The sequence below is a fragment of the Phalacrocorax aristotelis genome, chromosome 3 (assembly GCF_949628215.1).
Source record: "Phalacrocorax aristotelis chromosome 3, bGulAri2.1, whole genome shotgun sequence".
NCBI classification, from domain to species: Eukaryota; Metazoa; Chordata; class Aves; order Suliformes; family Phalacrocoracidae; genus Phalacrocorax; species Phalacrocorax aristotelis.
The window spans coordinates 116,290,200-116,316,442 of record NC_134278.1 but is presented as its reverse complement, the minus strand read 5'-3'; the positions used below and the strand labels follow the sequence as shown (position 1 = coordinate 116,316,442).

The 26,243-nt window shown below is 50.5% G+C and overlaps 1 protein-coding gene across 9 annotated transcripts; it reads left to right on the top strand.

Moving 5' to 3' along the window:
- Nucleotides 1-232: 232 nt before the first annotated feature.
- On the top strand, nt 233-25,759 carry ABCC10 (ATP binding cassette subfamily C member 10). Of its 9 annotated transcripts, none has more exons than XM_075089243.1 (22): nt 233-600; nt 8,931-9,127; nt 10,151-11,495; nt 12,755-12,982; nt 13,193-13,349; nt 14,034-14,173; nt 14,641-14,720; nt 14,818-15,031; nt 16,526-16,624; nt 16,851-17,040; nt 17,435-17,512; nt 17,898-18,089; nt 18,520-18,655; nt 19,031-19,226; nt 20,017-20,360; nt 20,505-20,674; nt 20,962-21,122; nt 21,542-21,795; nt 22,122-22,267; nt 22,752-22,849; nt 23,027-23,139; nt 25,242-25,759. In XM_075089243.1, exons 1-22 carry the CDS (start codon nt 325-327, stop codon nt 25,375-25,377), a joined length of 4,950 nt encoding a protein of 1,649 aa, XP_074945344.1. In that variant the 5' UTR covers nt 233-324; the 3' UTR covers nt 25,378-25,759. The 9 variants fall into 9 exon arrangements, with proteins under 9 accessions (XP_074945344.1, XP_074945342.1, XP_074945345.1 ...); XM_075089241.1 differs by having other exon boundaries at nt 234-600; nt 10,127-11,495; XM_075089244.1 differs by having other exon boundaries at nt 236-600; nt 10,127-11,495; nt 14,860-15,031.
- Nucleotides 25,760-26,243: the final 484 nt, after the last annotated feature.

Sequence of the window (26,243 nt, the reverse complement as noted above, 5' to 3'; positions counted from 1 at the left end):
CCCGCCCTTCCGCCGGGGGCGACAGGGGCCGACCCCAGGGCACGGCGGGGGGCCGGGGTACCACCGAGGGGAGGCCGGTGCCGGGAGAGACATCCGCCGCCAAGGCGCGGAGGACGGTGTCGCCAGGGGCCACGGAGGCGGCGGGACATCCACCCGCCGCGGGCTGACAGCCCCGCAGGGAGGGGGCAAGCCCCACACCGGGACCCCTCAGCGCACGGCGGTAGTTACCCGGTTGCTGCTGCCTTCTCCGTGCTCGCTCCCCCGTCGGCCCCGGGTCCCCCCAGGCCCCGGTCCTCCCGGCGGCGATGGCAATCTCCTGCTGCGATGCGGCGACGGGGATCGGCGGGAGGCGCCGCGGTGGCCCGACGGGGAGCGGTGGCGGCGCGGCAGGGGACGGGGCGAAGCAGAGCGCGGCGGGGAGGTAGAGGTGGTGGTGGAGGAGGCGGCGGCAGCGGGCGGCGGCGGCGGGGGAGGCCGGCCGCGGCCTGGCCCCGGCCCCGATGTGCTGGAGCGGGAGGCGCGGGACCCCGACGAGCTGCCCTCTTTCAGCCGGTGGGAGGAGGACGAGGACGAGGGGCCGGAGCGGCCACTGCTGGAGCGGTACATGATGGCGGCGGCGGCGGCCCGGGGGTCCCGGCGGCCTGCGCGGGCGCCCCAGCTCCTCTGACCCGGCCCCCCCCTTCGCCCCCCCCCCTCCGGCGCGGCTGGCCCCCCCCCCCGACCCCGCGCGTGCGCGCCGCTGGCCGCCCTGCGCGCGCTCCCGAGCCGGCACCCCCGGACCCGGAGGGGGGGGGCGGGGTGAGCGGGGCCCGGGAGGGGGCGGGGTGCAGGAGGCGTTGCTTGGGGATGGCCCGCACAAAATGGCGGTCGGCGGGCCTCGGTCACGTGTGGCGGGGTGAGCCGCGAGCAGGTTAGGGGTGGGCGCTGCCGCTGTGTTCAGCGGTGCGGGGCGCCGCTTCCTTCCTCTTTCTCTGCCTGCTCTCGGGTCCCCGGTGGCCGCGAGGGGGACACGCTCGGGTGCGCGCGGGCGGCTGCTCCCTCTTGTTTGACTCTTCGGGGCTTTCCGCCACGCCGCACCTCTCAACGGGAGCCCTCCCGGGTGGGAGAGCGGGCGGGAGGCGAAGGCGGGCGGGAGGGGGGAGAGAGAAGGAGCTTACCCGGGACGGCCGTGGAGGGCCCCTCCTCAGGGAGGCTGAGGGGAAATGCCGACGGAAGGGCCGGGAAGCAGCGGGCCTCGGCCAGGTCTTGCCGCGGCTTGGTGTGCCTGCGGTGACAGCAGCGTGTAGGTCGGAGGCAAAAGCAGAAGAGCTTTGGGGTTTAGTGGGGTTTTTTTTCGGTTTTGGTTTTTTTTTTCTTCACACACACTGTGCTGTGGAGCTTGTCGTCATGGGTGTTGTCCTTAAGTAGAAGTGTGTTCAAGAGCAATCCTTGGCTGCTCGATGAGGTGATGCTGAGCATGAGCCTCCAGCTCAGAAAATTTCCAAACGAATTTCCTTGCTGTGGCTGCCAGGAGCTGGGATGACATGATGGGGAGGATTTGCTGCCTGCCTTCTCCCTCTCCTTACCTGAGCAGCTGCTACCGACCATGCTTAGTGGAGGCAAGTGAGTGTGACAGTTTTGATACTCATAAGCGAAGCATGGAATGTTTCTTGTATTTCACGTTAGGGGCTGCCTCTGGTGAGGAGGAAGAGGGAGAGTGTTTTCAATTAACTGAAATAGACTAGCGGTAGAAAGAAATGTAGAGAAATGAAGGTTCTGACAAAATTCTCCATTTCCCAAATTCCTGAGCCTTTATATCTTGTTTAGAAAGTGGGAGAAGTTTCATGCATTAAACTTGTATTTTATTATTAGCTAGATGACATAGAATCCTAGAATGTCCTGAATTGTAAGGAACCCACAAGGTTCATCTAGTCTAACTCCTGTCCCTGTACAGGACAACCCCAAAATTTGACATGTGAGGGCTTGTATTTGAAGACCCAGTCGATATTTGCAGACTCGGTTTAAATTTTGCCTATGTCTTTTGGGAGTGTATTTGCTAGAACATAACACACCACTTAAAGCATGCTATTTATAGTAGTGGCAAGAACAGCAGGCCGATGGGTGGGGGTCCATCTGATACTATAATAAGGTATTTCTGCTGGGAGTGGTTGGGCAGTTAGTTTTGATACACAATTGTACCCCACCTTGACATTTTCTGAGTGAATGCACCTCTGCATAGACTCAGGAAATACGCTTGGTTATGCCAGTCATCAAAATAAGCACAAGCTAATAAAGACTCTTATTTTCCGTTACCATTGTTACTCTTCCCCTTTCTCTTCTAAAGTTGATAAAAGTTCATTATGATCTTAATTCAATGGTAAGTATCTTGTGATATGAATGTCATCTTTGAAGATGCCCAGCAGACTGCAGATCTGCTGCTGGTGGGAGAAAAATGCAATGATGGGGAGGCAATGGGTATTCAACCTGTTCCAACTAACCACCCTAAGCAGCAGATGGTGATGCTCAGAGAGGCACAGAGCAGTGTTTTAAGATAACTACAAAACTGATGTGTACAGAGGAATTTCCCCTCTAGTTTTGCATAGTAGATCACATCCAAGTAGTTTATCCCTACAAGGAATATACTGTTATCTCAAATGCGTTCTGTTTATTCATTAAAAGGAAAACCACATTTTCATACATTAGTGTCAGGCATCTGCATCAAGCGCTCAGTTTTACCAACTGAAATAGGTAAAAACAACCTAGCAAGAGTGAGAAAATGGAGTTGTTTGGTTTTGGACTTTTCTTCCACACTGTTGCTTTCTTTACATCAGTTTTAAAAAATAGTTTTAAACCACAGTTTGGTTTTAAAATGGTCAAGAGTAAAAAGCCACAAAACCAAGAAACCCAGCAAATTCTTTTTTTCTGTCAGAGTTTTATATAAAAATTATGCATATAATATCTAAAAGCTTTGGAAAATGTCAGAATGTGAAAGTATTTTCTAACTTCTTTTTGCCTTGTATCCAAAGGTCTACAGGAGATGTCGGGGTGGTTTCTTGTTATAGTTTTCAGTAGTATTTGGGAGGTGAAGGAATCCAGATACCAATAACTAATCGGAAAGTTCATTAAATCTTTTATCTGCACACCAGTAAGTGAACTGCTCTAGGGAGGAGTGGTAAAAAGAAAGTAAAGAGGCTATGTATTGTGGTGCTAAGAGTTCAGAAGAGAAAAATTCCATTTGTTGGAGAAAAATTCTTGACTGACTACAGCTCATTAGCGTTTTGTAGCACCCTGTCATCTTACTGAGCATCACTTTACAATCATGATTTATGAATTCATTCTATACTAGCTGTAGTGTCATCTTTCAATCACATGTCTCACTAAGTTAAGTTTTTAAAGGGACTGAACACCTATAGTGGGATTCAGGTAAATTTTTCCTAAAATAAGTACTGAAATTTGGGCCCGATGGTGAAGAGCAAACTGAGAGTTTCCATGTCTTTGCAAGAGGAAGCACTACAGTTTGTCTCAGGGATTGAAAAAGTCAGGCAAGGTCCTTACCTGCTCTGCAGAGATTTTTGTAATACTCCTGTGACTGGTGCTCCAGACTCTCACTGGACAAAGGAGGTGCCAGTCAGTCTGCTCTACTACAAGTTCAGCTCAAAACTCCTCTTTGGAATTCTAAAGCTCATCTTTGAACTTGCAATTAGCTGCTTCTTGGAGCGATTTTAGCTAATTGGGTGCTGAGGGCAATGTTGGGGTAATAAGGTGTCTCTGAATTCTCATTAGGCCTCGAATAAGAAAGTCAAGGGAGCAAACAACATTGAGAAAGAACAGAATGAGAAAAGTTAACAGTATGAACAAGTGAACAGAAATCAGAATTGAAGTTAATTCAGGTTGGACCATTAGGTTAAAAAGCAGTACAGCAATAGGGAAAAAGATAAGACCTTAATTATAATTTTTTACCTTCTTACATCTGAGTCAAGATTAGATTCAGGGACATGAGATGACCATGCGACACTCTCTCTAATGTTAAATGGCTAGACTCTAGTAAGAACAAAGGCAACTTCTGTGGTTTTTATGACAAAATAAGTGTTCTCTTGAGAAGGTGCCATGGAAGATATTCCTCTGTCTTCTGAATTTTGCATTATTTTTTCCCCTGGGAAACAGGGCAAAATATCTATGTTGTACCCTCAGGTCCAGGCGAAGCAGCCCATTCATGAAAAATTTTGGACTGAGCCAAGTAATCAAGCTTGCTTTCATCGTGATATCATGGAATTTGAGGATGGTTCAGCTGATAGCAGAGCCCTGGCTGGGAGCACAGGAAACACATCCAAACAGACAATTGCTTTCAGAGATTTTTACATCTATGATTACAAGGTTGATATTTCTGAATTTAAGGCTTGTCTAGGCTGGCTTCTGTTTCAGCTCAATATTTACTTTTAGCTGGGAGGTGGAATGGGCACATAGCCTACACTCATTCCCTGACTCCAGGTCCTAGGAGGGGTATTAAGTAATATGTTACAAGATAGACTCGCAAGTGAAAGGGTGGGGGACACTCTCCCTTTGCCAGAGAGCTCTTCCTTGCTGTGGGTATAGCAATCTAGAGCATTAAAAAGTTCTGGATAATAGGCAATGAATAAAACCTGGCCTGCATTGGCCTGTGGGGGTGGATTAAATTAAACCTGATGTTGGGGTTTCTTTTCACTTTGAATGTCAGGTGCACGATTATTTATAGTGTGCAAGGTACTTTGTAAGCAATATACCCACAAGCCTGTACTCCACATGGTGCACATCTTAAATCAGTCAAATACGTAGCAGTAAATGTCACAGGCAGCATTATTCAGGAAGAGGGGAGGTAATCAAAAGGAAGCACAAAAGGAGAAATGTTTATTTAGATTCTTGCCATGCTTCTCTTTAAATATACCTATGCAGAACAGACACCAGTGATTTCAGATCAGTTAGGGTGGATTGGTGTTCTTCTAGGGTTCCTTTTCTTTTAATATCCTTTACGTTTGTTTTCCTGTGTGAGTGTAGGTAATGCTTTCTGGAGCAAAAAGGGGTCTGTGACATCTGAAAGCTGGCCATCTTTCAGTTGAAGCGGAAAAGTTCATGTTTTTGAACATGAAGAGGTTAGGAAAGATGAGCAAACAGAATGCAGCACATGAAAAGGGGGAACGCTAGAACACAATGTACCTGAAATGGAAAAGCTCTGTGAGTGATTATCTCGGGAGAGAGAGGATGGCCTTTGTCCTGTTAACTATCTGGTATCTTATGAAGTTAGAGGAAGTGGTTGGTTGGTGGTTTTGGGGTTTTTTTGGTATTTTGTTGGTGTTTTGTTTTTTTTTTTTTTAATTTGGAAATACTTAGATAAGACATCGGAACCATGAAATCTGGAAGTTTCACTTGTATGCAGCTTATGCCCCAGCCTCACACATCCGCTATTTGCTGTTTTGAGAGTTTGCTGCTTTCGCAGCATTTTTTTGAAGGGAAGCTTCCTTGAGCAGAGACAACATAAAACATATTATCGAGGCCTCTACAGGAAAGGTTTTTATTCTAGAAACCATTGGATGACTTGTGGGAGAAAGAGCAGACTGACCAAATCACACACAGTGTTCAGTATTAGTAGCTAGCTTGGTCGTGAAAAGGCAGCCTTGCTTCTCTGACAGACAGGCAAAGATTACTTTCAGGGCTGTGAGAAACCAGAATCCACAGAGACAACTAAAGAAGGAGCTATATATATAGGTTTAGGAAAACCACCCTCTCCTCATGCTCCTTTCAAGAAACTATGGTTGGAGGGTACTGTGGCTTCCAAGCTCTTGCTTATCTCTGCTGTTTCACACTCAGCCAGATCACTCTGTTTTCCCAGACAGGAATGTTACTTATATTTTCCTTCCTCAGCACCCCACTGATAACACTTCTAAGCTCAGAGAATGCTTTATTGTATATCTGATGAGCTGCGTGTTGAAAGTAAAGTTTGCTACCTATGATGAATTATTTACAGAGATACGTGAATTTTCCCTGGCAAGAGAGAGTACTGAGGGAGGGTTTGGGAAAATGAAGTATCCAGAGCATCTGCTGTAAAATCATCAGTAGCAGCTAAAATTGCCAGTGTGGTGACATTTACTGCATGCTCCCATTATTGTATAACAGTCTGGAGGGGATGAGGCTGGATGGATGTCATGTCAGGTTCGTTTATCTTGCTGGAAAGTTGAGTGTTTACTCACACACACCCACACACATCCACACACACCTAATGCAACATGTTTTTGTAATAAAAACTGAGTGTCATATTTGGGGTTGCTGCTTGCATTCATGTGTTTATGGTCTGGACAAACATAGTCACTGAGCACAATGCAGGTAACAAACTGAAATTCACTCAGTTTTACTTGGGTGGTCATATTAGGTTAAAATAATGATCTTGCTTTCTGTGGCTATTACTGTGCTAGGAGAGCTCTGCCACTTTGGGTGTACTTATCTGTTGGCAAAGTGCTCTTGTAGCAATGCGTGCTACAAACAAAGAATGCTATACACATAAAAGCACATTTATACCCATAAAAGTACTGCCTGGGCTGCACCTGCCAGTGCTGACTTCTGGAAGCACAGTGGTGTATAAATATTCCTGTGCTGGTTGACACGCTGCGGGGCTATAATGTGCTTCTGGTGCGTGTTGGTGTAAAAATGTTCATGGAGTGCCAGACACTCACCAGGAAGGAACTAGAGGAATTTTGAGGAAAATCACATTTTTTTCGTGACCAGGGAGTGAATTTTAGTTTGTTTTTAACTAGAAGATAAAAGTCTGAATGAGCTGCACGTTTAATTTGTTTGCTTCTGCCCCTTATCCCAGCCTCCTGTGTTTGACTGAATCCCTGAACTCCCTTGGGTTTGCCATCTACTTGGCTGCTCAGCTCTGCGGCACCCAAAAGGCGCCTGAGCTGGAGCAGCTCGGGAAGGGATGACAACTGCTTCTAAGCTCAGGGCCCTGCGTGTTGCCTCCCTGCAGCTGGGCCTCAGGCCTGGGCCACTGCCGGGGCCTGGCACTCCCACCTCCAAGCAGCTTCCCGGGTCCGGATCACCCGGTTTGACTCCAAATTGGGTGGGAGTGTGGATCTGCTCGAGGGTAGGAAGGCCCTGCAGAAGGGACCTGGACAGGCTGGATTTATGGGCTGAGGCCAATTGCATGAGGCTTAACAAGGCCGAGTGCCAGGTCCTGCACTTGGGTCACAACAACCCCATGCAATGCTACAGGCTGGGGGAGGAGTGGCTGGAGAGCTGCCCAGCAGAGAAGGATCTGAGGGCGTTCGTTGACAGCTGGCTGAACATGAGCCGGCTGTGTGCCCAGGTGGCCAAGAAGGCCAACAGCATCCTGGCTTGTATCAGCAATAGTGTGGCCAGCAGGGGAGCAGGGAGGTGATAGTGCCCCCGTACTTGGCACTGGTGAGGCCGCACCTCGAGTACTGTGTTCAGTTTTGGTCACCTCACTACAAGAAGGACATTGAGGTACTGGAGCGTGTCCAGAGAAGGGTCTAGAGAACAAGTCTTATGAGGAGTGGCTGAGGGAGCTGGGGTTTAATCTGGAGGAGGCTGAGGGGAGACCGTATGGCTCTCTGCAACTACCTCAAGCTGTATCAGGGGAGGTTTATACTGGATATTAGAAAAAATTTACTGAAAGAGTGGTCAGGCACCGGAACATGCTGCCCAAGTGGTGGTGGGTTCACTGTCCCTGGAGGTGTTCCAAAAATGGGTAGATGTTGCACTTCAGGATGTGATTTAGGAGGCATGGTGGTGTCAGGTTGGTGGTTGGACTTGATGATCTTAGAGGTCTTTTCCAACCTTAATGACTCTGTGATTCAATAACTCGCGCCCTCGTTTCGCCGCCCGCCGGCTAGTACTCGGCCTCAGCGCCGGCCCCGGGCTCCTCGGCACCGGCCCAGTCCGCCGCCGGGGCTGCAGCGCCTCCTCCCGCCGCCCAGGGGGCGCACTGGGCAGCCCTCCGCCCTCTCCTACCCCTGTGGGGAGCGCAGAGGCGGGGGCGGGCGAGCCGAGGTACGGGGCGGGAGGGGCGGTGGAAGCGTCCCCTCGGTGGGAGTGGCCGGGGGGGGGGTTGTCCGGTCCCCGGGGGTCCCGCCTGCTGCGGGCCACGTGCCGGCCTCTCCGCCTACCCCTTGGGCCAGCGAGGCGGGTGCCGGGCTGGGCCTTGGCCAGGGCTTCCTCGCACCGAGGGTTGTACCGGCACAGGCCGGAGGGCCGCCATGACAGGGCCCGGTGCCCCGGCTGCGCTGCTGCAGCGTCCCGTTCCTGCGTGCCGAGCTCGGCCCCGCGCCGAGCCTGGCTCTCGGCTGCCCCCGGACTGGAGGTGGGACCGGCTGGTGCTAACAAGGAAAGGGTTGTAAAGCCGAGGGCTTGCCAGGTGTGCATCAGCACAGTAGGACTGAGTCCTGCTGGTTCCCCTGTCCCTCTAGCTTGGCGGTGCCGCCTGCTTTTCTGGAGGGACACTGGCATCCCCCCAGGCGATCCGCAGGGTGTTTGATTTTACCCGCTGTCTTAAGGGATACTGTCGGGGGAATTGTTCTGAAGATGGAAATACAAATGATAGATCATTGCTTAAGCAGCTCAAAATAATTTTCAGAGTGATCAAATGCTTCCTGTTGTTAGCTTCAAAGGATAAACTGACCATGGGACAAAAATCAGCCTAGAAATAAGTAGAAAGCTTAAAATTTCCAGACATTGAGGTCCCAGGGTGACTCAAGGGGGCAAACAGCATCATTTATATTAGGCTGGGGTTTGATAATTTTGTAAAGTAGATGGTACGATGGCAAGTGTGCAATAGCAGGGCCTGGACTGTGTGACCCAGGAAGTTGCTGCTAGCCCTATGTTTGTTTCTTACTGCAGTCCTTGCGCTGGGGCTGTACTTTTTTCATTTTATACCTCATGGTGTTTTTTGTTTTCTACCCTAGGAGCTCCTGTCTCTCACATTGAATTCCCAGCAAAAAATGGAGAACATCCTGGCTGGTTTGTGTGGGACCAGCCCAGAATATCCACTCCCTGTGTGGATTCATGGCAGCGTTGGCCATTGCTTTAATCAGCTGACATTAAATGTGATTCCTCATGTGATCCTTGCAGTGGTCAGTGCCTGCTTCCTTGGCACTCCAAGGTACGACAACTAACTTGTCTAGCGCTTGATTATTATGCAGGACTGGAGGTGGGGTGGAAAGGCTGGAAATTAGGTCTCCCTAAAATGTGCTGAATACATAATTAGGGAAGGACACAGTATTATAGCACTATTATATATGTCAGCATCCATCCTAATTCAGAGTACTGTGTACAGCTCTGGTCCCTCCATTGCAGAAAGGAATCCAGAAAGAATAGAGAGGCTAGTGAGCATCATAGAAAATAATTAAAAATAATTTCAGTGAATGGGGATTGGGATAACTGGAGAGAATATAAATCCAAGGTGATGTGGAAGATGTATGTAAGGTAATAAGAGGTTCAAAAAAAGGAAAAATTGTTTTTCTGTTTACGCATTTTTGAAATTTGTAAACATGGCAATGTTCACTGATATTGAAAGGCTACAAATGATAATGAATCACGTGATAATTAAATACTTTGTTGTGCATTTTTTTAGATAAAATAATATAGATAGATATAATGTAATCTATAGATAGATATAATAATAAAGATTATGGACTTTACATACACAGGATCACTGAAACAACAGTGATGATAATGTTTCTAGACAAAATATCAAAAAGATAAAAGAAATCAAGGATCAGAGATGTGACACAGAATTTGATCATCCAGAATTTGTGTTAAAGAGGTTAAATAATACTTTTTTTTTCTTTAAAATCGTCAAGGATTGGAGTCTGATTTAACCACAGAATATCACAGCTTGCAAACAAATTTCTGTAGTGAAATGCTATTCTTTGGTAGCATCTGAATCTCTGGTATTTATCAGATCCTGAACTATATTGACCTGATATAGTTTAGCAATGCCTACAGTCTGAAAAAGTTACAAATCTAGGGAGATGAATCTAGGAGGTTAGGTAAGAGTGAACAGGTAGAGAGGGGAAGAGGGAGGAAGAAAGGAGAGTACTGAGTGAGAGGTGATGGGTTTTCAACTGTAAATTTTTTTCTCTGCTCTTTCCTCCTCTAGATCTGGCTCTGGGTTGTCTTGCAGGCCCGGCTGGAGATGCAGAATCACCACCTCCTTTGTACTTGCTGGCCTGTTCCTTGCTGATGCCATCCCAGCCACCATTTCTCAGCAGAAGCTGGGCCCTGTGTACCTGGAAGTGCTGGCAAATGGCATTGCCACCCTGACCTGGCTCACACATGGCTTCGCTCTTCTCATGCTCTTCAGGTCCATTCACAGCTCTACCAGAGGTCCTGCGGCCCTGGCTGTCCTCTCTCTCTTACCCCTGCCTTCCTTTGTCATCACACTGGTGTGGTACTGCCAAAGCAGGACAGCTTGGTCCCTTACCCACCCTGCTGCCTCCTCCAGGTTTGTCATTCTCTGTCTGCAGCTGGCCTCTCTGCTTGTGTATGTAATCGGCTACCTCCTACCCACCACTGGCAGGCAAGACTTCCTCTCCATCAATTGCTCCTGGCAACAAGACCAGCTCGTCTCAGAGCCAGGGACCTCAGTGCCTGATGAGCAGAGAGTGGCAGAAGATGGTGAGAGCTGGCTCTCGCGCTTCTTTTATGTTTGGATGAACCCTCTTATGAAACGTGGCTATCAGTGGAAGCTGAACCAGCCACAGGATGTCTATGTGCTTCCTCGCCAGCTCCAGGCTGCCAGGGTCTGTGATCAGTTCTACTCTTGCTGGCAGAAGAAGGCAAGTCTGCATCAAGTAGAGGAGGAGACGGTGTCTCTTACTAGCCCAATCATCGCTGGAGTTGATGGGAGTAGTGATGCCCTGGACAGCTTGCACCAGGCCCAGGAGGCTGTGCAACTCTTCTCAGTCCTTCATGCAGCCTTTGGGCTTCGTTTCTACTCCCTTGGGCTTCTCAAGCTGGCCGGCAACCTGCTGGATTTCTCGGGTCCTCTCCTTCTGAACCTGCTGGTGAACTTCATGGAGTCACAGCAGGAGCCTCTGAGCCATGGGGTGCTCTATGCCCTCGGGCTCTTTGCTGGCTCCTTCCTGGGTGCCCTCTTGCGGAACCAGTTCAGCTATGAGGTGAACAAGGTGACTCTGATGGCACGGGCTGCCATCATCTCTGCTATCTATCGCAAGGCTCTGCGTGTCAGCAGCACCAGCCTTACCCGCTTCACCATGGGGGAAATTGTCAATTTCATGAGCACAGACACCAGTAGGTTGGTCAACTTCTGCCTCAGCTTCCACGAGGTGTGGAGCCTGCCTTTCCAGTTTGGCATTACCCTCTACCTCCTCTATCGGCAAGTGGGCATCGCCTTCCTGGGAGGCTTGGCCCTGGCACTGCTGCTTGTGCCCATCAACAAGGTCATAGCCAACCGCATCATGATGAACAACAAGGAGATGTTGAAACACAAGGACACACGGGTCAAGGTGAGGGGCAGCTAGTGGCTCTCTGAGTTTGTTGCTATATTTTCTCCCCGTTTATTCCTAGAACATTGGCTGTTTGGCTGCTTGCCACAGTCCCAAGCAGATAATTGAATCACAACTGTTGTGAAAAATGCCAGAGGGGGCGTGCACACACACACACCCACACGAGTTCAAAACTGTTTCAGGCTGATGCAGTTTAACCACTGACAAGATAGTGAACCTCTAATGCTTGTCTTGCTGCCTGGGCTATTTCAGGTTCCCTTGCACATTTCTTTTCTGAGTGTAGTAGTTAAGGTAGGTCTCCTGATTGCTTCTTCTAGAGATGCTTCTACCCTGTTACTCCAGTGATGTTGTCAATGTTGACATGGCTGGCAGTCTGGACAAAGGCAATGATTACAGACATAGTGGTTTTATATCACTCCAGTGTGGCACCGTCAGTCATCTTTTCCACTGCTTCCTGCATATTTGCAGTGCCATCTCTTTCCTTGCCAGATGTCAAACATTTGATTCCCATCTTTTAGTCTTGTATCTTGAATGTGAGGGGACAGCATTTTCACTTGCTAGTTCCATCGCTTTGGAAGCATGAAACATAAGACAGTTCCATGGCAGTTCTGTTGGGAGCTTTAAAATTACTTCTCTTCCTGCCAGAAGGTGGATCTAGTTGTATGGGGTATGCTGGACCTTCTCCAGCTGTTGCAAGGCTGGTTTGCTGAGCGAACTCTCACTTTTTAGTTTTCTTTAATGTCAGACACAGCCCCATCTTGTCTTGCTCTGCACATGCTGACCTGAGAGCAGGAATGAGAGGGCTGCTGCAGGGACACCTGAGCTCCTAGATGTGAGCCAGCCAGGCTTTGGATACAGGCTAGCTGAGTCATGACAGCACCAGGCCTGAGAGTTGGGTGGTATTATCTGAAGGTGAAAGGTGCTCTCAGGTCCACATGGTATCCAGGCTGGAGCTAGTAATTCCACACATCTCTGTGTTGCACATCCTTCTGCTGGGAAGTAGTGTAATATTTTGGCTTTTTCCTCAGCCGTACACAATACAGATGGCTGAAGAAGCTGGTGGAATGAGTGATAGCAAAGTTCCTGGTAGCCGCCACTTGAGTTTATGTCTTTGTTAGCAATAAATGGTTCCTGGTATCTCTAGCCTGGCCCTTAGCAGGAGGCAACTGCAAACCTGGCCCAAGCCGAGATGCATAGCTGGCATTTGGTGCATTAGGTGGGTACTGGTTGCTCTATGTGCTTTTCCTCTTTGCCTGCAGCTAATGACAGAGTTTCTATGTGGCATTCGTGTCATCAAGTTTTACGCCTGGGAGAGGCACTTCAGCACCAGGATAAATGCCTGCCGGGCTAAAGAGCTGCAGAAGTTACGAGCTGTGAAGTACTTGGATGCTGTATGCGTGTATCTGTGGGCAGCACTGCCTGTTGTTGTCTCCATTGCCATCTTCATCACCTATGTCCTGTTAGGTCACCAGCTCACTGCCACAAAGGTAAGTAGGTAGTAAGGAGACCTCCAACCTTGTGTTGTGCAGAGGACAGTCTGCAGTGAGGCTGTAGTCCTGAGGCATCTTCTCTGGGAAGTGAACCCAGCCTCTGTCTCCCCACAGCTCTTCAGGCTCTCACTGGTGAAGCTGTTTGGGTGATACAAGATGCAAGGGAGGTAATGCCTCCAACTCATGGCTGTGTCCTTACCCATGCAGGTGTTCACAGCACTGGCCCTTGTTGGGATGCTCATTCTCCCTCTCAACAGCTTCCCCTGGGTGTTGAATGGGACTTTGGAAGCCAAAGTTTCCCTGGATAGAATCCAGCGTTTCCTTGAACTCGTGGACCAGGACCTGGAAGCTTATTATGCCTTAGGTAATGGCAAAGGGTGCTGCTGGGCTTGTGATTCAGGGCAGGGGGTATTCGGAGCAGAGCCCAGGTGTGAGGCCCATGAGCAGTACTGGAGGGCAGCTGGCTGTCACCCCATGATTCAAGACATTCGGTTGTCAGAGGCAGAGTGAAGGTACTTAATTTCTGTGGAAAATGGGAGACAAGGCTATATTCCTCTTTACCAACTGTAGGCCATTGCTTGTCCCCATGGAGCTTAGAAGAAGCTGCTCCTTACTCTGTCCAAAGCTCCTCTGATGCTGAAGCCATCAACAACCTTGGCTTTGCCTGGCAGAAAGGCCTGAGTGGGTGCCCCTTTCCTGAGCCATCTCAGCTCCCTTTCTCTCCTTCCTTGCCTTTTGCCAGCTCCCTGCCATTCTTTTACCTTCAACAATAATAAAACCAGGTTATCCTTACAGTGTCTCCCTGACAGCCAGCGGTCACCATGTGTGTCTGGTGGGAGCTGGAGGAGGGGGGTGGGAGGTATAAGTTTAAGGGCAAGTCAGTACACAAGCATCTTTTTCTTTGGTTGTGTCAAGGGCAGCATGGCAGTGCTCTGTCCATGGTCTCATCTGTGTGGGAACAAAGCCAACAGTATTTGTGATGCCAGGTGCCTTTCATTTTGCGGCCTTCTTGTAGTAGTGCAATGTTATGCTGCTTTTTCTCTTGCAGATAGCCCTTCAGGTACTGCTGCTGCCGTGGAGATAAAATGTGCAGCCTTCTCATGGGCACCAGTTGAGGAAGAAGGCACCAGGGAGCCCTTAACCAGAGGCACTCTGCAGCTGCACATTGAGAACCTGTCAGTGAGAAAGGTGAGCAAGGATGCAGGAGGTAACAGAGAATAATGGCACTAGGGAAGCCGAATAATGGAGCAGGGATGGCATGTTTTCATGGTCTTATGAGCCATGCATCAAAATCTTCAAGAGGCACAGGGCATATATTCATCATCTCTCAGAGCTGAAGGGTGCTGGAGGAGATCAGGCAGGGCTTACAGATGAGAGATGAACAGCTCCCTCTGCTTTCCACTACTGCTGTAGGAGAGGACCAGGCAAGGAACATAGCTGGGCTCGAGAGTTAACACTCCTTGCAGACCTGTGTCGTGCCATATAAGGATTCTGGTTTACCCAACAACTTTACCCAGCTCTGCTGCTGAACCTGTGAGATAGTCCTAGTTTAAGACAGTAGCCAGCTTTCTTACAGGCTACATGTGGCTCTGTAAATCTGGACAGGCCATCCAGTATTAGCACACCACGTTGCTCCTTTTCGTTTTCCTTTGCAGGGAATGCTCCTGGGCATCGTTGGGAAGGTTGGCTCTGGCAAAAGCTCTCTGCTTGCAGCCATCACTGGAGAGCTCATTAAGTAAGTAGCCTCCTTTCTGCCTAGTGCCTCCATGCCATGGTAGGCAGGGACTATCCAGTGCTATCCCTATTTGTAGGCCATTTTGACCTGCCAACAGTTCTCCTTTGTTGCCCTTCACCCACTTCTGGCGTGCTTGCAGACAAGGTGGACAAGTGTATGTTTGTGACCTGGAGCAAGGATTTGGTCTGGCCACACAGGAGCCTTGGATACAGTTTACCACTGTCCGGGAGAACATCCTTTTTGGCCGGGAATATGATGCCAGGTTGTACGAGGAGGTGGTGGAGGCCTGTGCCCTCTCAGAGGACCTGAACGTGAGTACCTAAACTGTAAACCTGCCTGGGCCTTCTTGGCCAGCTTTTGCATCCAGCCTGAGCCTCGGAGCAGTTCTCATTCTTTCAGGCTATAGACTGCTTTTCCAATGTCCCAGTCACACAGCGTTACTGATTATCAATCCCAGACCATACCTGGCCCCATGGTTCTTTAAGGTGTGAAGTCACCGTGGTAGCACTTTGGATGGTTTCATCTGCTGCTGAGCAAAAAGTTCTTGATCCTGGGGAAGGGACATGTTCTTGCAGAGCTGGCAACTGCTGGGTTTTTCAGGCAGGACCAATCAGCAGCTGATGCTTTTTTTGATCAGAAGGAACTTCCCTGAGATGTGTAAGAGCTGAGTCAGGTCCTCCCATCATTAATACACATATTCTAAGTTTGAAGATTTGTTGTGGTTTAGCGGCAGCTCAGCCCCACACAGTCGCTCGCTCACTCCCCCACCGGTAGATGGGGGAGAGAATCAGAAGGGTAACGCTCGTGGGTTGGGATAAGAACAGTTTAATAATTAAAATTAAAAGAAACAACAGTAGAAATGCAATGTAAAGGAGAACAACGAGAGGCGCAAGGCCCCGGGGGAGGGGGAAGGGAGGGGAGGGGAGAGGGGGAACGAACCGCCGAAACAAACCGCACGCGCCGCAGCCGCTCACCGCCCGCCGACCCGACGCCGCGCCCCCCCGCGCTGCCACTGCCCCCCCTCAATATATTGGCCATGGTGTCACATGGTATGGAATGAACCTGCCATTGGCCAGTCGGGGTCAGCTGCCCCCACCACGGCCCTGCCCCTCCCAGCCCCACCCCGCCACGCGGCAGAGCGCGGGAGGCTGGAAAGGTAGCCGACCCCCACAGTGAGGAGAATTAACCCCTTCTCAGCCAAAACCAGCACAAGATTATGGCTGTATTTGCCAGTAAACCTGGCTGTTATATATGGTAGGAAGCTAGCCTTCTCCCAGTTTATAACCTCATGCCTGATTTTCTAAAGTGCCAAGAACTAGGAGCTCCTGTTTGCTTTGGCTGGAGCTATGAATACACTGTAAAGGCAAGATGTTTATTTGAGAAGTAGTAGACTATGCCTATGCTACCAAATCAAGAGGAAACTGTTTCCAGCTACTCTGTAAACTCTGTAGTTTTTATTGCTAAACTGTTTGAATGGGCCCTGGCAGGATTTTGGTGTAGGTACAACTCATGCTCTCCCAGAAAATTCTCAGGCGCAATTTGAGAGTTATCTCAGACTAGAAGCTGCTTTCAATGGGTAGTTTAGATGTGGTCACCCTATTCTGGAGTGTAAGAAAGTTTAGTTTCATAAATGCCAAGCTTGCCAGTGTCTGCAGACCAGGGTATCAACTGTTGAATTGTTTAATTTTTGGTAAGGTGTCACCCTAAGGAATTACTGCTAGAGGCAGGAGAGGGACTCCAGTGTTCTGGTTTTTGGTCCCCAGTAGTTCCTTTCCCTTCTAAATGGATTTTCTTGAATGTTTCAGATTTTACCAGCAGGTGACCAGACAGAGGTGGGTGAAAATGGTGTGACACTCAGTGGGGGACAGAAGGCTCGAATAGCCCTTGCCAGAGCTGTTTACCAGGTAAATAACAAAGCAGTCATGCTGTGGCAGATTGTGACCAGTGCCAAGTAAAGAAGCTGGAAGCACCCAGTTGTACAGTGTTCTCTGGCAGCCTGTCTTAAACCACATCATGCTGCCCTAAAGGTGCTGGCACTGTGCCATGCAGAGGCACTAGCACTTTTCTCTACAGCACTGCCTGCTCTGGCAGGGCCAGCAGCTATATCCTTGTCTTTTGTCTCCCTCTCAGGATAAAGAGCTTTACCTCCTTGATGATCCCCTGGCTGCTGTTGATGCAGACGTAGCCAACCATCTTATGCGGAAATGCATTCTCGGCGTTCTCAAACACAAGACCAGGATCCTTTGCACGCACAGGACAGAGTTTCTGGAGAAGGCCGATGCCTTGTTATTAGTAGACAATGGCAGGATAGTTAAGACAGGTACACTGGCTGTCTTCTCAGGCATTTGTTTGTGCCTGTGTGCCAGTCTTGGAATGGCTTGAGCAAAGACCGACATAAGGGAGTAGGATTAACTAGTAGGGAACCCAACGATAAAGAGCTTGAAGACACTGCATGTGGGCAAAGATGGAGTGGAAGGGAATATGCGGATGCACAGATGAAACATCCTCTAGGACAGCCCTAGAGGTGGGGGGCTAATAAGGCAGAAGGCCATAGCAGCTTGTATGGAGCAGGGACTTCAAGGGTGTAGGTGCTATGAGAGAAAATTGGAAATGTTGTGAGAGGACAAAACCGGGCCATTTCATAGCAAGAGACAGTGAGTAGCTAGCATCTGTTCCTCACAGATTCTGAAGCATTTGCATGTCTCTTTTTGCAGGCACACCAGCTGATATCCTGCCACTTGTGGAAGCCTTCCCCAAATTCAAGAATATGGATAAGAGTCAGAAGCATAAAGGTTGGCGAGCTTGAGGGTGGCTGGGGCAGCACAGCTCAGCTGAGCACCCAGGCAGAACCTGTACCTGATGGCTGCTGGCCTTAGAGCAGAGCTCCCACCACCTTGGACTGCTGTGGCAGTGCTGATCTGTGGGTAGTGTGTGCATAGAGGGAGAGGAGGCCCACATATCTTTGGGTATTGCTCTGGGAGCAGTATTTGAGACTGTTGTTCCACTTGTAGTCCAGCTTTGGATGAAGGTCTGCCAGGACTGGACCTGTCTTGAAAGGGGAGAGAAGAGGGAAGAGAAGTCTTCCTCATAACCTAGACTTGCTCTGTTCACAGCAAGGGGGAGCTGCAGGAGGAACTTGCATTGCACTGACCTTTGCTTTTGCCTCCATTCGCACAGCCCCTGATGAACAGGGCCAAGAAGAGGCCATAGAGACAGAGGCAGAAGAATCAACTCAAACCAATCATCTCATCCACAAGGAGGAAGAGAAGAAAGAAGGGGCAGTGGCTTTTCAGGTGTACAAGGCATACTGGCTGGCAGTGGGCAGCTGCCTGGCATTATCCATCCTCTTCTCGCTGCTCCTGATGCAAGGTGAGGCAGTGGCCCAGGAGCACATCTCTCTTTAGACATTCTTCTCCTCTTGTTCCCTGGTTGTATAGAGTCTAGGAAAGAAAAGAGACCAGGGGTTTAATCGCTCTCCCTGCAGCAGGAAGACCCCTTTTCTCTTCCCCAAACTAAAGTAGCACAACTGGGAGGGGCACAGGTGGGAACAGGATCTGTTGTCTCGTTGCTGCAGTTGCATGTCTGCTCTTCTAGCAGTGCCCTGTCACTGCTGCAGCTCAAGGCTGTTCCCTTGCTCCTGCTGCACTACTAACAGTGGAGAATGAAGGCAGGGAAAGACTAGACTGGATAGTGAGACAATAACAAAAGTTGTCCAGCAGCTTCCCCTCTAGTTTTTCTGCTTCATATTTGCTTATTCAAAGGTTGAACCCTGCTTTATGCAGTCTGTCTTTCTCTGTAGCATCCAGAAATATCTCAGATTGGTGGCTGTCACACTGGATCTCCAGCATATCCCAGAGAGCAAATACCTCTGCGATGGTCTGCTCAGCTTCCCCACCTTCCCCAGAGCTGCTTCTCTTCTCTGTTGTTGGGCTTATGTAAGTGAATACTTGTCAGGAGATGCCAAAGGAAGCTGGAAACACTCCCATTTTGCCCTTAAAGGCAGATCCTTGTTGAGAGCAGGGATAAACTGACTATCCCACTGCAGGGGATCCATGTGGCTGCTTTGACAAAGAAAGAGAATCAAAATCTCTGACCTGATGAGGTGATTTCTGCCTGGGGCTGATAGAAAACCCCTAGCTACATAGTAATCAGAGTGTTTGTTCCGGCATGCCAAAGGGGTGGTCTCTTGTAGGAGTAACAGATTAAAGTATCCTGGTTTCCCCTTGAGTATGCTCCTGTGCTCTCATGCCCTGTGAATTTACTGTCATGGGTACGTTGGCAGATTCATAATCTTCCTCCTTCTGTTCCAGCTCTCCCATTCAAGTTCTGAACACTACCCCAGTCCCTTCCAGTGGTTCACTGGATGTGAATTTCTACCTCATAGTTTATGGGAGCATTGCAGGGGCCAACTCCCTCTTCACCATTCTTCGGGCCTTCCTCTTTGCTTATGGCACCATCCGTGCTGCCACTGTCATTCACAACCGACTCCTCCAGAGGATTCTGAAGGTAATGGTCAGGAAGTCCAGGGCAGGCTGGGGCTCCTGCAAGTCACTCTGCCCTAATATTCTTCTCACAGTTGGGAGTAAGGGTTTGGGATGTAGATTAGGGTTTCTGCTGGTATTAGCTGATGAGCTCCCCTTAAGACTATATCCAAAAATAGCCACACCAGAGCTAGCACAAGGGGCCAATGAGCTAGGATTCAAAATGTGTCCTGTAAGGCTTATTCTATTCCATGGAAAGGTGTTTTATGGCTGGCATATGCATCTTTTAACTCATTATGCTTAGATAAATAGCCAAAATGAGGACCAACTGAATCATAGTAGCTTTTGCAGGATCATGAGCTCAGATTCAGATGAGATTGGAAGGAGTCATTAAGCAAGATTTAGGGCTGGTGCTGGTATGTACCTGTTAACTTTCTTTAGGATTTGGGCTTCCTTGGGTCTTCAGGCTAGAGATAGGATTAGAGGATTAGAGGCTAGGATTAGAGGATTGTCTCACTGGCTACTGGTGGGCCAGTATGGGATCTGAGTGACTGCTGTCTTGGTAGCTGTATCCTATTCACCACAGAAGGGTTCCTTCCTTTCACTGTGTGAACATCATGAGTTGTTTGGTTGTGAGTGGGTGCTGGCTTTGGGGTCTGAGATTTTTTCTCTAGCTGAGGAAAGGAAGGGGGCTGTGGTGACCACCCTTGTGTGGCCACATCTGGTCCCCTTGGTGCTGCTCTCCTGGGCATTGGTCTGTGGCTGAATCTCACTGCAGCTGACCGAACCTTACTTTCTGGTTCCCTTGTTGCCAGGCCACAGTCACCTTCTTTGACACCACACCAACAGGCCGGATCCTGAACCGCGTCTCCTCAGACCTGTACTGCGTGGATGACAGCCTGCCATTTATCCTCAACATCTTCATGGCCAACATGTACGGGCTCCTGGGCATGCTGGTGATAATCACCTATGGCCTCCCTTGGATTGTTCTGGTCTTACTCCCTCTGACTGCTCTCTACTTCTCCATCCAGCGCTATTACCGGCGCACATCCCGGGAGCTCAAACGCCTTTACAGTGTCACCCTGTCTCCCATTTACACTCACTTCTCAGAGACCCTCTCAGGACTGAGCAGCATCAGAGCAATGCGGGCAACACAGAGGTGAGTGGAAAGAAAGAGCACCCAGAGAGCCAGAGCTTTGGCTTTATAGACCAGGGCCGTCCTGACATGGGGCTGGTTTTAGGGTGGCAGGAATGCCCCTTGTCTGGGGCAGCAGGAATGGAACCTCTGTTGTGTACCTTCCAGGTTTGAGTTGGAGAATCAGCTGCGCCTGGAGCAGAACCAGCGCTGCCTCTTTGCCAGCAACACAGCGATGCAGTGGCTGGACATCCGCCTGCAGATGATTGGGGTCGCTGTGGTTACTGCCATTGCAGGAATTGCCATCATCCAGCACCAGAAGCGACTGGGAAATCCAGGTAGGCTGCCCACTCTTAGGCTGTGGCCCAGGGGTTCCTTCTCTCCTAGTCCAGAGCTGTGCATCTCCCTGCTTTAGGATAGGATCCAGAGTTCCTGCTCCCTGTCCCACTGCAAGTTACCCACAGTGTAGTGCTTCAGCTCCTGTCCCTCCTTCTGCGTATCCCTGTCCTAGAGTGGGATCCCAGACTCCAGAGTGCTGACTTCTCCCTTGTTTCTTTGTCCTGCCACCAAGATCCCAGCTCCTTCCCTGCCAGTAACATTCTTGCTTATGCTTTTGTCCTCACAGGACTTGTGGGCCTCGCACTCTCATATGCCTTGTCTGTGACAAACCTGCTCTCAGGCCTTATTTCCAGCTTCACTGCGACAGAGACCATGATGGTGAGTGTGGAGCGGACAGAGGAATACACCACAGACATCCCCATGGAGTCCCAGGATAAACTGGTCCAGGTAAAAGCTCAAATATGTTCTCAGGGACTGGCCCATCTTCTGGCTCTGCACTCTGCACTTGCCTCCTGGGCAGATTACAGGGTTCCAGTGAATGGGTGGAAGACCCTCACCCACAGAAACAGCCTTGGTCACTCATCCTTTACCAGTGCATCCACTGGAGGGGATGAATCTCTTGCAGGAGTTGGTGAAGGATAGAATGACAGGAAGGGCTAGGAGAGCAGAACAGGTCCTAGGTTCAAGCTGTGAGAGAAAAACAAGCCTAGGAGTGGGCTGGAGATAGAGCTGGGCTGTGCATTGGGTCTGCTCAGAAGCCAAGCAACCATCCGAAGGGACAGATGGGACTTGGCCTGTGGGGAGGTGATGCTGAAGATGACAGTGAGTCACAGTCATACCCTGTCTCACCCTGGTGTCCCTCTTAGGTTGCTGCTGACTGGCCAAGCCAGGGGCTTGTGGACTTCCAGCAGGTGGTCCTTGCTTACCGAGCAGGCCTGCCCAATGCACTCAACGGCGTGAACTTCACTGTTTACCCTGGAGAGAAGGTGGGGATTGTGGGTCGCACAGGATCTGGAAAATCCACCCTTTTCTTGGCCCTTTTCCGCATGCTGGAGCTGAAGTCAGGCCGGATTCTCCTGGATGGTGTTGACAGCCAGCTTGTGGGCTTGGAGGAGCTGAGGTATGGAGGGCTGAGCAGAGTGGAGGGCAGCCGGGGGGCCTGGAGGTTGAGAGCTGTCAGTGGTTGGATGCCAAAGGGAAGAGTGAGGAGAAAAGGACTTACTGTCATGGCACCCACTTGTCTGACTGTGGAAGCTTCTTATGAGTTGCTCTGTTGCGCTATGCACAGCTGTGATAAGGAAACCAGGCTGAACATGTGACCCACGTCTCTCTACCTCTAAGATATGCAGCAAGCCAACACACTCCATGCCAGAAAAAAAAAGAAAAAAAGCCTTTGCTTTTCTGCAGCACCCACCCCATGAGCCCTCAGCTTTCATTTGCTTGCAGATCTAGGCTGGCCATCATCCCCCAGGATCCGTTTTTGTTCAGTGGCTCAATCCGAGAGAACCTTGACCCCCAGGGAAAACGGACAGATGCTGAGCTCCACGAGGTGCTAGAGCAGTGCCACCTGCGGGATGCCATTACTCAGATGGGTGAGTCTGAACCCATTGAGAAGCAGCTGGTGAGCTCTGGTACTGGGAGAGGGGAGAAGGCCTCAACTCGGTCAGAGAGCTGAGGAAAAGGAGCCAGGTGGATGCAGTAGGAAATTGGTTAGGTGAGACCACACTAGGACAAGGGTGGGAGCAGGTCAGTTGCACCCTGGTGACTTTCCGTGGAACTTAGTGGCATATGAGACTGGCAGGTGATGGATTGGGTAACAGGATCTTGCTGATGAAACCAGGCCCCAGTGGATGTTAGAGCAGAGCCTGAGAGAGAAGCCAGACCCTAGTTCTAGCAGAGCATGGCATCTCTGTGCCAGTCATTGCTTGTGTCCAAGCATAAACACTCAGGTTCCCAAGGCCTAGGTCTGAGCAGGATTGGGATTTTGAGTGCTACTGGGAAAAGCCCAGACTGGGGGAGCCATCTGGGGCCCAATGCAGAGCCTGGTGGGATGACTGCTGAGCTTCCCCCCTGCAGGTGGATTGGACAGCAAGCTGGGAGAGAGAGGAAAGAGTCTGTCTGTGGGGCAGAGGCAGCTGGTGTGTCTGGCAAGAGCCCTCCTGACGCAGGCCAAGGTGAGTGACCTGCCTCCATTGGAGCAAGGGGGAAGGTGAACTGCTGACAGTTGTGCTCCAGAGTTGGGGTACAGTGGGAACAGACAACCTGTGTTACCTTCTCAGGCTGTCCCTGGGCTGGGATTAGGGTCTCCCCTGTGGTGCTTGGGAGCTCCCTTCGCTCTCTATGCCTGGCAGGTGCTGTGCATCGATGAGGCCACAGCCAGCGTGGATCAGAATACAGACCAGCTGCTGCAGCAGACCATCCGCCAGCGCTTTGCTGACAAAACTGTTTTGACAATTGCTCACAGGTACAGATGAAGCCGCACTCTGCCTAAATTGATCCTATGACTCACAGGGAGCCATGGCTGTGCCTGCCATGCCTGGACCTTGAGCTGAGCAGGGAGGTCTCCATGATGAGGCTTTTCAAGTGCAAAAGGCTGGACCTTGCCTATTTGACTTTCTTTTTTATTAGCCCCTGGGTGCTGGGAACAACTGGATGTGAAAACATTGTACCCAGAAATTGGGGGACAGCAAATGGCAAAGCACTCATCATATCATATCATCATATCATCATATGGCAGATGTCTCTTCCTGGGCATTGCCTAGTGGGATCGGGAGAGTGATTTGGACCTTGTGGTTCTGCCAAATTAGGGCAAGGAGCAATGGAGAACTATCCTACAGAAAGGGGCAAGGAGCAGTGGAGAACTGTCCTACAAGAAAGGAGCAGTGTGGAGGCCGAGGAGGAGCAGGTGTCTCTGGCTCAGTAGAGGGCACTGCAGGACAGCCAGTGGTGAAGGGCTGCAGCCAGCTCCTGGCCAGGGGAGGCAGAATGCTGGGTAGTTCTGTTTTCCAAAACCTTGAGTTTTGGTCCCACCCTGCACCCGATGCTGGCAAGCTAGATGCTGCCCAGGCAGGACAGGGCAGCAGTGCTTGCCCCACAGCTGAGACATTTAGAGTGAGTAGGGGCAGTAGATGGTTACAGGCAGAGGGAGGAGGGCAAAACACAAACACTGTGGGTACTGAGAAGGGATGGGTTGGTGTTAGGCAGTGCTCCCACTCTTGCCAAGTGGAGGAGAATCTGGAGGAGGGTTATGCAGGGTTTTTTCAAAGGATGTTTTCAAAGCACAGAGTTTACCACAAAAATAAAAATCAAATGAGCAGGTGGCAGAGGCTGCTGTCCTGCTGCACAGAAGTAGGAGTGATGGATGACAGGCAGGGTGGGCTGGGCCTGGCAAGTGAATCCAGTGGGTCTTGTTAAATACATCAGATAGGAGTGAGGCAGGAGGGGTGTGAAAGGAACATGGTTCCTACACTAGGGATATTATGCATGGAGTAGAAAGGTAAGGGCAGCGTGGGCTGAGGTGTGTGTTTGGGTTGGGTGGGGAGAGGCCACCTCTGATGGATTAATGAGAGAGGAGTACCAGCAGAGGAAGGAGTGGCAGAAGGCAGGGCAGCAAGACTGGGTTGAAGATGGCCCCAGCCCCTCTTGCACTGGGCTGAAGGGAGATGGGGGAGACCAGTAAGGAGGGAGAGGTAGTGATGGGATTGTTTTGTACCCATGGTTCTTCCATGCCATTCAGCTTTGGGTGAACCATTAATTGGATGGGTGAAATCTAGGACAGGAAGTGACTCTACTTGTCCCTTGCCCCTTCAGGTCACTTTCAGTGCTGCTGCGTGGCACACTTTTGGCGATGAATTTATACCAGGGTCCTGAAGTCCGTAACGCTTTTTACCTGCTCAAATCCTGTGCAGTGTCTTCCCTGTGACTTGCAACTTCGTAGGGCTGTAGTTTTGCACTGAATAGTGCACGACTGTGCAAAGGCATTCCTGCTGTCCTGTCTTCCCTCCCCAGGGCCAGAGATTGCTGCCCTGCAAGCAATCTGAGCAGAACTGGGCGCATATGTGTGCTGTGGGTGCTGTGGTTGGCAGTCTGGCAACTATAAATCCACTGGTGGTGGCTGCATAAGCAAAGATGCCAGACTGTTGGGGAATGACAGCTGATGCACAAGTCTGTTTCTGCTGCCCTCAGGAGGTGGCAGGTGAGGAAGCGTAGGGGCAAACAGAATCAACTCAATAACTCTCCCGTGGGAACGAAGACATCTTGTGCAACCACAGAATCAGGCGTGCACTGAGCTCTCCCTCCACAGAGCTTCCCTCTGCACTCCTGGTGCCCTGCCATGCCCAGCAACTGGAAGGTGTTGCTGTGCTCTCCTGAGAGGTGGTGTATAACAGCAGTGTGCAGAGGCTCTCTGGGGAGCTGAACTGCAGCATGCCCCTGAGTGCACAGGGAGGTGCTCCGCAGATCCTGATGTTGGGCATGCCTTGGGCTATCCCTTGACAGCAGGGGAAGCAGTATCCAGGGATTCTCCTTAAATCCACCAACGTGTGTCCTGGTGTTTGCTGTCCACAGGCTGAACACCATCCTGGACTCAGACCGCGTGCTGGTGATGCAAGCTGGGAGAGTGGCAGAGCTGGATTCACCCACCCGCCTAAGCCAGAAAGATGGCTCCTTGTTCCAGCGCCTCCTGCACAGTGGGCAGCAGTAACCTCCCTCCTGGGCTGAGACCAGGCAGCCCTCCTGGCTCTGTGCCTGGCTTCCCTCTTACCTCAGCCACCAGCCCTGTCCCTGCAGGGCCAGGAGCTGCTGAGGTGAGGGAAAGGGTTATTCCTGCCTGCAGACAGCGATTGTGTGTCCTCAGGAACAGGAGCATGGCACTACGGCCTTTCCTTTAGTAGGGAAGATGGGACCTGGTGTTTAGGGCCATGCAAGCCTGGCTAGTGGGATACTGCTCCCCTCCAAGGCTCCCCTTTGAGATTACAGAGGGATTTTCTGCTCACTGAAGAATCAGTGACTCCTAGTCTGAGGCTTATTCTCACATGTGCGATTTAAAATAAAGTGGAAACATGCTTGTGAAGCTCTGTTATTAAGGTCCCTGTCCTCTTTTCCTCCCAGACACAGACTTTCTTGTGAGACACAGGAGTGATGCCCTCTGCACAGACAACCCTACTGCTTCCAGAGGGCATTGCCCTTTCCAAGCCCAGAAGGTTGCACCCAGGGACCTTACTGCTTTTCCTCCAGTTTACAGTGAAGAAAGCCATCCCCTGAAGGGCCAGAATGTGATTACATTAAAGGCCTCTAAGGTTAGTTTATTTCAAGACCACCCTTCCAAGAAAAACTCCTTATCCCTCCTGCCCTGCTCGCAGCTGCACAAACACACAGCTGCTTTCAGTTTTAGGACCAAATTGCTCTTCCTGTCAGCACCCTTGGACTCAGTCTTGGGTTTTCCCCTTCTCCGCAACACATTTAAGGCAATGCCTAGCAGGTACACATCTTTGCTATGCTGTCCTCAGGCAGGTCCTGTTCCTTCCCCTGAGGCTGCAGGAGCCTCCTCCATCCCTGCAGCCAGAGCAT